This window comes from Cydia pomonella, chromosome 20, assembly GCF_033807575.1.
Source record: "Cydia pomonella isolate Wapato2018A chromosome 20, ilCydPomo1, whole genome shotgun sequence".
NCBI lineage: Eukaryota > Metazoa > Arthropoda > Insecta > Lepidoptera > Tortricidae > Cydia > Cydia pomonella.
Genome location: NC_084722.1, coordinates 2,289,771 through 2,302,071, shown reverse-complemented (window position 1 = coordinate 2,302,071; position 12,301 = coordinate 2,289,771). Strand labels below are relative to the sequence as shown.

Sequence of the window (12,301 nt, the reverse complement as noted above, 5' to 3'; positions counted from 1 at the left end):
AATACAACGTACATACTAGGGGCTAGAAGAAAAAATACAATATACATACTAGGGGCTAGAAGAAAAAATACAACATTCATACTAGGGGCTAGAAGAAAAAATACAACATACATACTAGGGGCTAGAAGAAATAATACAACATACATACAAGGGGCTAGAAGAAAAAAAATATATTCGGCGTCCCTTCAAGGCGGCTGTACTGATTTTTCTTTAATAAAACAAGTGTAAGCAGGTTGTGAAGGGCAAGAGGAATCTACCGATATGTCATTTAAAAAAATCTGGCCAGTACTCAAACCCATGACCCTACTTTCTGGTGAAGTCGCAGTCGAGTAAAATGTTGATATTGATATAAATCATGTACAAATGTATAGACCAGGGGTTCCCAAAGTGTGCGCCGCGGCGCCCTGGTGCGCCGTAGAAAGTAAAGAGGGGCGCCGTGAGTTCTAATATCATTATCCGAAACCACAAATATTCGCGGGTACCTATTTGAGCGCTCGCATCGGTAAATAATATAGCGTCGTGTCACTCTTTTTCGACCGTGATTTTAAATTTACAAGGGCGCCGTTGCAAAATACTAAACTTGTAACTGCGCCGCATGGTGAAAAAGATTGGGAACCCCTGGTATAGACAAAAGGGGAATTCATATTCCTCCATTGGAAGTGTATAAGCGCTAAAACTAGATTCAGCAAGTATTTTCTATAACAAGATGTACTTTTTCCGAGAAGATAATCTAAGACTGTTTGTGTAGAATTTAATAAGCTTTAATGTTGTCTTACACCATATTTTCATAGAGAAGGTAGATTTAGAGTAAAACGCGAATTTCTCCAGGATGGTACACATTTTCCAAGATGGCTGCAATACCTCGAGGTCGCCAAATGTCAAATGGTGTGGACATGAAAATGGGCCTTTAATCTACATACATACCAAATTTCAAGACTGTTTTAAAAAAATGGAGGTTTGTTCTATTTCGATTGTGCTGTCAAGTTAAATAACTTGTAAATTATAATAGTTTGTCAAAGCAACGCCACTATGTTGAAATCAATTGTCTTCCACGCTCGACCTAAGGAAACAGAAGCACATAAAAACTAAAAACGCGTTGCCAAGCGTGAGTGCGCGTCAAGGTCGCTGCGTGTGGGCACACGTGGCCACCGGTGGGCCGCGTGAGGTCCCCACTTTTGTATGGGAAGCTTTATCGACGAGAAAGCATGTGTGTATTTGTAATTATTATCAATTACCTAAGACTGCCACAGAAAGTTGGTCTGTGGATGGGAACCCAAATGTGAGCACAAATTTTATACTGCGTATTTACAACATGTGATGTGCCTAGGGTTACCAGATGACAGGAATTTTCCTGACATGTCAGGAATTTTGGGCTTTTGTCAGGAATGCGGACGGAACACGAAAATGTTAGGATTTTATTTAATTGATAGACTTAATTATAAAGTACCTTTTTATTTACTTAAATTAATCAAAAACATTGTAAAAAAATAATAAATGAGATCCATTCAGTTGAAATTGCGCGCGTGGTATTTTATACGTAACGTAACACATCGAGGGAGCATAGATCGTATCACTCTTCATCTTCATCTTCATTTTTGAAGACCTATCCATAGATACCTCACACGTATGGGTTTGATGAAGTTGAATGGGGTTGAAGAGTTCTGTATGGGGAACCTCCAAAGTTTATTGTTTTTTTTTCTATTTTTGTGTGAAAATCTTAATGCGGTTCACAAAATACATCTACTTACCAAGTTTCAACAGTATAGTTCTTATAGTTTCGGAAAAAAGTGGCTGTGACATAAGGACGGAACCCTTATGAATTCATCATGTCTGTCTGCATGACGAATCCATAAGGGTTCCGTTTTTTGCCATTTGGCTACGGAACCCTAAAAAAACTACTGACAGCAATAGAGGGCGTTCAAATACGAGTATTTATGACTCATTTAATAGCCACTAGTTTTCTACATCTGAATTTTCTATAGCAGTAACAACTCACAAGTTTTATTACAGCGTTTGTTCAGAAACTTTTTCCCTTCAGGCCTTTGTGAAAAGAAATAATTACTCTAACTTGCGCAAAAACATCTAAGGCCCTCAGCACACGGAGCGTAACCGTAAGACGAGCGTATCTTAATACGCGCGTAGAACGAGGGCGCTACGAGTCGGCACACGAAGCGTCGTCGTAGCGTAGCGTATGAGATTTCTGTTGTCATTACGACAGGCGTAGCGTAATACACGCGTGAAAAACAAAACTTCTGACATAATCAAACAATAAAAAATCATCTTCATTTGACGAGAAAGTAAGACCGTTACATTCCCCGAAGACATCTGACGCCACACCAATGGTGCCATGATTTCAACTATGTAATGAGATTTCATTCATAAAACGCTTACGCGACGCTTGTTGCCCAGAAGCCCAGAACTCTACGAGTCTCGTACTCGTAACGTTTTTATTTTACGATACGCTTACGCTCCGTATGCTGAGGGCCTAACTTGTGAAAAACATCTAAGATGGCGTATTCCCTACGCAAACATCTAAAACATGAAACGGCCTGGGGTAGAATTATAACTTTATTTTCAACCTACAGTCATCAGTCGATTTTCAGCTTTATACAGAAGAGATAGAGTCGAAATTAGACTGGCTGTAGATATGTAAAGATGGTATATAGATAAATCTATGTAACGTCGGAAGCTTAAAGATTAAGGAGCGCAGAGATACATTGTTTATCTATAGCGAGATTAAGTCGCTATAGATGTATTTACAAAAGCAGTACTTGCACCCGGTTTTGTTTACGAATTTATACAGTTATCATAAGGGCACTATCACACTAGTGATATGCGAGCGTGTTGAAAGCGAGGCGAGCGCGCAACGTGTTCGCCGCGAGTGCGTTACCGCCACGATCTCGTCGCGAGCGCGCAACGTGTTCCCCGCGAGAGCGCCACCGCCACGAACTCGCCGCGAGCGCGCCACGATCTCGTCGCGAACGCGCAACGTGTTCCCCGCGAGTCCGCCACCGCCACGATCTCGTCGCGAGCGCGCAACGTGTTCCCCGCGAGTCCGCCACCGCCACGAACTCGTCGGGAGCGCGCAACGTGTTCGCCGCGAGTCCGCCACCGCCACGATCTCGTCGCGAGCGCGCAACGTGTTCGCCGCGAGTCCGCCACCGCCACGATCTCGTCGCGAGCGCGCAACGTGTTCCCCGCGAGTCCGCCACCGCCACGATCTCGTCGCGAGCGCGCAACGTGTTCGCCGCGAGTCCGCCACCGCCACGATCTCGTCGCGAGCGCGCAACGTGTTCGCCGCGAGTCCGCCACCGCCACGATCTCGTCGCGAGCGCGCAACGTGTTCCCCGCGAGTCCGCCACCGCCACGATCTCGTCGCGAGCGCGCAACGTGTTCGCCGCGAGTCCGCCACCGCCACGATCTCGTCGCGAGCGCGCAACGTGTTCGCCGCGAGTCCGCCACCGCCACGATCTCGTCGCGAGCGCGCAACGTGTTCGCCGCGAGTCCGCCACCGCCACGATCTCGTCGCGAGCGCGCAACGTGTTCGCCGCGAGTCCGCCACCGCCACGATCTCGTCGCGAGCGCGCAACGTGTTCCCCGCGAGTGCGCCACCGCCACGATCTCGTCGCGAGCGTGCAACGTGTTCGCCGCAATCGCGCAACGTTTTTTTCAAAGAAACCCAGTATCTTAGTAAGCAGCGAAATCGGTTCGCATTATAAAGTATCTGTCACAATTTAATTTTATTGTTTTACACACAGAGACTTTATATCTTTTTGTTAATCTATGTAAAAAGATACTTGAAGAGTTAGATACTTGGACATACTTTTTAGGGTTCCGTAGCCAAATGGCAAAAAACGGAACCCTTATAGATTCGTCATGTCCGTCTGTCTGTCCGATTCTGTCACAGCCACTTTTTCTGTTCTCCAGCCTTCAACTTTCTGCCCCCTGCGCTAAACAAAGTGCCGATTTCCGGCTCCATTGACCAAAAAAAAGTAATAACCATCTCAGCCAATGCCGGATTTAGAGGTCTGGAGGCCTCGGGCAATAAAAGACTGGAGGCCCCCTGGCCCCAAATTATTTTCCAAATAAAATGGTAAATTTTCCGAAGTCTACTGTGGAGGCCCTCTTTTGTGGAGGCCCCGGAGTTGTAGCCCCTGTTGCCCTCCCCTAAATCCGGCCCTGACCTCAGCCAAAGCATGGCTACCATGACTTCCAAATCTTCCAACATTTACGGTACGTTTAGTAAATACGTGAACCCGATCGCGTTCACTCTATCGCACCAATATATAAGAGCGAGCGAGATGATCTGCGATCGAATTCACGCAGTCGCCAGCGTAAACGTCAATTGTCAACTCATGGAACCGCTAAGCAAAGCCCCAGATCACAAGTTTGTCGAACAAGTACATTATTATTCTTCTTCCTTGTCGTATCCACATGGCTGAGAGACGTAGCGACTGTAGACACTTCACCAGTGCTCTCCAAGTCGCTCTATCGTGGACCCGGATCTATCCTACGAAGGGTTCGGTTTTATGATCCAGGTTTCGAACGCGACAGAATAATACCACGAGACTGTAAAGTCAGTTACCAATTCTTTCGTATGTTATTACATTACTTAAGCAAAAAGTGTCTGTATGTCTGGCGTAGCCCTACAGGTACATATCTGGATACTTAAATTTGCTTAATGAATAAAGGTCTTCGCACACTATATCAATTCCACACCAACTCAACTCACTTTTGGTTCAGCTTAGTGGACGACGAGTGGACGACGCGTAGACCACCCGACAGTTACCTAAATGTTAAACTTGTACTGTAGGACATACAAGATAAGGCTTTAATTTCAATATTTAATTTTGAGTCGAGTGGCTGTTGAGTTGTAATAGTGTGCTAAGACCTTAACAACACACGAAAGTATCGGTAACTGACGTAACATTCTCGTGGAATTACCCGACAGAATTAGCAAAGAAGGGTCCGCATTAGTCTGATAACTATTTTACCCAATTGTACAAGGAATCGGTTAAAATAATGCGCTAGAATAAATGCTTATTTACAATATTATACGCCAATGACAAATATACAAATACCTACGTAGATTAGTAATAGTAAACAACGGAGCAAAGTCCCAGTTCGTCGACACGCCCTAGATAATGTATTTTTACTCGTCGCTCGGAAACAATGTGTTGGTATCTTATCTGTCGAGGCCTTACACACCTGCGACCTTATATTGTCATTTAAATCTACGTCTCATATTTATACCCCTGTGTGTGTGTGTGTGTGTGTGTTCCTAGCCTAAGTGTTCGAATAATCTGCAAAACGTACTTAGACTAAGTGATAAAAAAAATATTCGGATTTTATGTATTTTTTTCTTATTCTTCTTCTTCCTCGCGTTGTCCCGGCATTTTTGCCACGGCTCATGGGAGCCTGGGCTCCGCTTGGCAACTAATTCCGAGAATTGGCGTAGGCACTAGTTTTTACGAAAGCGACTGCCATCTGACCTTCCAACCCAGAGGGTAAACCAGGCCTAATTGGGATTAGTCCGGTTTCCTCACGATGTTTTCCTTTACCGAAAAGCGTCTGGTAAATATCAGATGATATTTCGAACATAAGTTCCGAAAAACTCATTGGTACGAGCCAAGGTTTGAACCCTTTTTCTTAATATATAAAAACAGATAAACAAGTTACGTAATGCAATATTTTTATCATGATTTGATATTTTATAACTTGTTTCAGAGCAGTGACCCAGGGGACAGCTGTCCCACACTTTTGTATGAAAATAAGGGTTAGTCCACTGGGTCACCCAATTTTAAAAAAAAATTGATGTATTTTTATTTTTGCCGCATCTGGCATATATAAGGCCTCATTAGTGCCATTTTCAACCAAAAGGGTACTTACTCGTATTCGTATATTGTTGTCAATTGACAACCGAGTGGTACTTTTCAATTGCAAACGTCACATTTTTATAAACAACGCTTCGCCTAATGGCTCCTCTACATGATGGCCCAGCGTAGGCCAGTCCTAGGGACATTTATGCGTTAGAGGGAGCAAGTGATGTTGCTATCTCATTTCACCGCATAGCTGCGTCCCTTAGACTGGCCTACGCTGGGCCATCGTGTAGAGGAGCCCTAAAACCTTGAGTAAAGAAGGAAATACGCATAATGACCGGTTATAATGACGGTTACGGAGAACGTGACTAGGTTTAAGGAAAACGCCATGTAATGAGGCAGAGGAATGCTATAAAAACATAATTACATAAACTAATAGGTCAATTAGGTTATTGATTGAATGGAATCTCATCCATATTTGTTACATAATTGCAATATATACTAACTGTATGTTAACGGCACCAATCATGGGACATTTAAGAGAAAATTTGGAGTATTTTTGATATTTCACCGACACCTGTAAAACTTATACAGCTTTATGCTTTAAAAGTTAAGTCCTATTCGTCCTTTATGTTTTCTATGTATTTAATGAAAGCTACGTCAATTGGTTTTAATATTATTAACCAATTTAAACTATGGTTTTTTTGCTCCAGTCATGGGATGTATGACGCAATTATTTTTCAAACTAACAAATATCAATGAAAAATTAAACTTAAGCAGCTTTTTGGCTCTTGTTTATGGTAGAATATTGCCAGCGATGTTAAACTGATGGTAAATACTTGTTTTACAAGATTTGTCTAAACCATCCCATTACTGGTGCCTGCTCCATTATAGGGGTGTTTACTATACAAATACTAAACTAAATAACTAGCTTAAATCTAAAATAGGCCCTTGAGGCATTGTACCAAGGATGCAGGCATCAGCATTTCCTCGTTGTATCGCAATGCTGTACGTTGTGCAAGAAAGCCGCCAGCTCTTCGGTCGGGTCTGTTTTGTTTTGTTTCCCATAAAGTTTTAAGTCATAAATGTCATAATGTATTGTTTTTTTTTCCGCATTTCGTTAGTCATAATTTGGGTCACAAACACCCACGACTCAGGAACAAATGTGTCGTTTTCAAGCAAAAGGTACCATATTGTCGCTTGCCATAATGCTCATCACACAATATATTGTTCTCTCAACTCTCGCATTCTCTTTCGCCGCTTTATAGTCGTTTAGATTATTCCAGGTGTACTTTTATACAACTGTTATTCGTCTAAAACCGGTTTATGACAGACATGATTTCGTCATACACGGAAATTGAGTATGTGGCATTTTCCGTTATGTTTTGCTAACTAGGAGTTCTAAATGTTAAATGAGAGTCGAAATGTTGCTAAAATTGAATAGCGACATTTTTATGGTGCTGAAATATGTAGAAAAAAGCTTCCAAAAATAATTTCGGGTACCTACTAACTAAATTACTTACTTGAAAATTTTCATCGCTGAAGTTCTACAAATGCACTAGTTGATACGAGTAAGAAATGTTCTAAATTGCGAAACTTGATATATTTGTGCCTTTTTCATCCAAAAGGTTAGTTTATTGTCGGTTGTCAATAAGGCGCTATTTCCATAAAGCTTCAATTTGAAATCGACCTTATCCACAACCTTTGTCGGTTGGAAACGTCACATTTGGCTCACTTTAGAGCACTTCCTGGGGAATTTTCCAAATAAAAACTTAATTTAAGTTTCACAAAATCTTCAGAAATTCGATAGCATTTCAAACTTTGGAAGTTTGTATAATTTCTATCTGCCGTCCGTCAGAGACAAAAGTTAGATATCGGATATTTATATAAGTACGAAGACAAATAAAAGAGTCCCCTGTCCTAATACGGTCCTCCCGACCTAAAATTTAATAATATGTGACGTTCCCGAGTAAAGGTAACCGCCATTAGGTACCTTTACCCGTGAAACGTCACACATTTTAGTTAGGTTGAGGTTTCACTGTTCATAGCCAATATTATTTCATTCGCCCTTGCTGACGGTCAAGTGCGACTCGATCAGATATTGCGTTTCCGTCCCGCCTGACCTTCGATGTTTTTTATTGCTAACCTGGTTTAAGACGTATAATACATATAGGCATTTTTGTTCAGTCGGTCATAAAGGTTACTATTAGTATATACATACGTCTGATAATTAAAATAGACGTAGAGGAGTTTATACTTTCTTTACAGGAAGAGCGGTTCTCCCGTAGTCGCCATTTTCCTCTCTCGATATAGTTCATTAAGGAAAATATTTTTATAAAATTGTGTCTCTTCGTTTTTTTTATTATTATAAGAGTTAGGAATTAAGTCTTTGAATAATTAAAAACTCGAAAGAAATCAAATATGTGACGTTCCACGGGTAAAGGTACCTTATGACTCCTCTACACGATGGGCCATCATGCTGGCCCACTAAGATAGGCCAGCGTAATAACACGGCGCTCTGCAACGTCACATATTTATAAACTACCTACATCTATAGCTATGTTTATACGTTTGTAAGTGCATCTAATGCTATAATTAAATGTCAGATCAACATTGTCTCGAAAGGTTAATAGCACAGCTGTGTCTGTCTGTCTAGGTGTAATTTGTAGGTACCTGTACAATCTATACCTGCGTAGGTACTTATGTTCGTATTAAGTCCTAGATTATTAACCTCTCACCACCTCTCGCGTCGAATGATAGTTCCTGGCCTATCCTCCTGGCTGTGCACCACACGCAAGCGCGAGTGTTACTTTAAACGTCAAACACCTATGAAATTATGACGTTTACTTAACACTTGCACAGTTTGGGCTACCAAAATCACTGCCAACTAAGCTTGGTCTGACTGCTGGGTGTGCTGCACCAGTTTCCTATACAAAAACAGTGAGTCACAAAATCGGCAAGTCTCAATTCTAGCCATCCATATTCAGTACCTGCTGTCCTTACCTACGATGCCATTATTTCGATTCCTAATTTCCTGCTCAGATTTGACACGCTATAATAATGTTATATTCAAGTAATAGGTAAGGTAGGTACTTACGTCTCGGGTAAATATCGTAGATACGTTATACGTTAAGATAGTATTTAATGTGTATACTCGTATACCAAAAATATCTACAGTAACACTAGGTTATGGAAGACCATGTGTGAGATACATAACTAAGTGCCTATTACCAGGTAGCATTGACATATATATATGTCAATGCCAGGTAGCCATAAGTGTAAAAGATGTAGGTAGAAATGTCTAGACGTAAGAAATTCCTTAATAATAGTATAGACAATTTGGCACGTATTAGGGAGTATATAACCAGAGCATAGATTAGAGTAGTTGGGTCATATGATATTGACACATGGTCGATCAGTAACGGAAATGTCACCTGCCGGTCCGGCCACGTTGTGCCAAACACCTACCTTGAGAACTCGATCAAGACCTCCCCCGAAGGCGATGACCACACCATATCAACACACAACACTGCACCTCCTACACATCACTGGGTATCCTAAGCACGAACGATAACACCACCACACAAAACAAAAAAAAAACGGGGGTCCTAAGAAGGTCGAATCTGATATTTTTTCACGGTAAAGCTGGCAACGTCGCGCTGTCGCTGGACGGACGCGCGTTCGGCCCGCGCAGCGCTCATTGGCCGAATGTGCCGGCGGCCATCATGGCACGGAGCGAGGTCGCCCAATGACGCCGCGTCCCGCACGCCCCGCCCATATCCTAGCGGCCTGTTGAATGAACTCACCGGCAGTCGCGGACGGGCTGTCGAGCGTGCTGCACGTATGAAAACAAACTTAGGATGTGAACGGACAGTGATCGGTTAGAGCACGACCAGTCCGTTTGCATACAGCGATGATGTAGAAATTAGTGTTACGAAGGTAATGTACAAAGGAGTTCATATAATTTAAATAGGCTGTGACATAAATTAGTGCAGTTCTAACGAATAACTAAATCATGAATAATAACGTTATAGAAAGGAAATTAATATTGACTTCACTGTTATCATAGGCTCTTAGTGGTAATTTATGTGATGAAAACAAGCCGTAAATCTATTTCATTGTTTTGATACCGGCAGACATCTTGGCTTATTCTCGTGGTACCTGAAAAAAAAGGCAAATCAGTCCATAACGACTTCTTTGCGTGTTGAATAACCATTACCGTCTAGATAAGTGCATCAACTCGGATAATGCCTATTCCTAGAAATGTGAGACTAATTTCGACTCCAGTGGTCGAAATAATGAGTTATACGATAATTTATCGATGTTTTTAAACTATTCGTTTTCCAGTAATTGCTTGAGCAGATATTTTTCGTATATTCCTTTAGTTGTAAGATGAATTATTGACTTCACAAATTACTCGTGATCTGTGTATTGCATAGGTAAATTATATGAGTTTTAGCCAACATCACTTATAATAAAGGATGACTCACGCTAGAATGGTCCGGGCCCAGGCCGACCCGTACGACACTTCCGTTTTCTTTACGAAGCATCACATGATCACTGATAATGATGACGCAACATAGAAAACGAAATGTCGGAGCCTGCCCGGACACAGATCGTTCTAGCGTATGTCAATCCTTAAAGGAAAACAATGTAGGTACGTGAACTGATTTATTTTTATAGGTAACCAGAACCTCTACCTACCTTCATATGAACATAGAAACTGGCTATATACCAAATACCAACCCATCTATTCTTGAAAACGGACCTACCTTCATATGAACATAGAAACTGGCTATATACCAAATACCAACCCATCTATTCTTGAAAACGGAAATATGAACTTTCCTTGAACCTCAATATTAAATAACGATCAGTAGCAAGTACAACGTTACGTAAATACTAGGAAAATACATAAATGTTTTACCCAGCTCAAGTAGGTACTTAGTAAAAATAAACTACCCGCAAACAGAAAGGCCGGCCAAATTGAAAGCTAGCCAAGTTCGGGGAGTTAAGGGCTGAAAGGGAACCATTTAGGGTAGGACCTAAAACTATTCGTTGGACATGCGATATTACAAGGGGAATTTATAGAACGTCCTAAATAAGCTTTTGGGTAGGTATTAGGTATGTAGTTACGCTAGAGCGGAAAACGCTAATAAATACCTAGGTAAGTGAATTGAAAAGTAAAAGGAAATTTCTAAAGATATTTTAGGTATTAATACCTGCTACGGTAATTTCAAACGTAATATTCACCAAATCTAACAAGTAGGTACAAGTCATGAAAATAAATGAAAAAACTCTAAATAAGCATACATTATAAATATTGTTATTATATACCTACTAAAGAGCTGACCAGGTAAATATACCAGACAACCATAAGCAAATCAGGACTATGGCAAAATAATAAATTTATGTTTGGAGACAATATTATACTAAACACAATGGCGGGACGAACTTGACGCCTTTGACGGAGACTTCCGAGGATAGGGACACGTGGAAGAATAAGAGGGAGGCCATTGCCCAGCAGTGAGACAATATGGGCTCAAACAAATCCACGTACCGACCTATATAAAATTAGTTCATTTTATTGCATTACAAAAATTACATTATTTTATTTTATTTATGAAAGCAAAAGAATGTAAATAATCGCATGTGATTTATAAATTGTAACTGTTTCATATTTGCTGTGAATTATTTCTCAAAAGTGTATTTATAATAAAATGACACGTCAAGATCGCTTACCTGATTCCTAATGCTAAAATGAGCTATAGCTCCAACCTAAACAAATGAAAGAATAATTGTTTTGTAAGAATTGTTGTACCGTTTGTGCCCAAATATAACTAACATTAATGTCGAAACAAATGTTGTACTTTGAAATAATAATATTATAATTATACAGTATTACGCGTAGTCGCAGTACCAATTTTTAAAGCTTCGTACAAAACTTTGTCGACGGAGTTCTCTTTTCCAGTCGTTCTCCGAGCAACGTCTTAATAATAATAGGCAAAAAGTAAGATAAATCACCGTGAATGTTTTCAGAACACGTGATTTGCTTACACGTGCCTTAAATCCTAATAAAAACCTAACTGAACAGCTGACTTGTCCAAGGTCTTTGGAGTCACGGGGAGCGGGGAAATGTCGATAACGGTTGTAGGGGGGTACAAGCGAGATTCGGTAGGAGAAATTACATTTAAGATAGGTATGTAGGGTTGGGGAACTGGGGATGCTGTTACTACACGACTATCAATTATGTGGTATGGTTAGATATAATTTAAGAGTATAGGAAAGAAAGGATAATAGGTATTTTATAGACAGAAAGGGACAAGTATAGGTATATGGGGAATAAATATAAGTAAGAAGATATTGTATCCATTCCCTAGTCTGTAAGGAGAAATAATTTGTATTTGCATTTTACTTCTTGACACTTCTACATGTACGATAGGTAATGTATATTTCATACTTCGTCTAGTAAAAAATCGTCT

The 12,301-nt window shown here is 40.9% G+C and overlaps 1 protein-coding gene across 1 annotated transcript in view; it reads right to left on the bottom strand.

The window, feature by feature from the left end:
- LOC133529297 (bromodomain-containing protein 4B-like) overlaps positions 1 to 9,572 on the bottom strand; it is a 111,844-nt gene extending 102,272 nt beyond the window's left edge. Inside the window, exon 1 of the mRNA XM_061866994.1 lies at positions 9,288 to 9,572. Within this exon, the coding sequence (XP_061722978.1) occupies positions 9,288 to 9,334 (47 nt within the window). The 5' untranslated portion in view covers positions 9,335 to 9,572. The remainder of the gene's footprint in view (positions 1 to 9,287) is intronic.
- Positions 9,573 to 12,301: the final 2,729 nt, after the last annotated feature.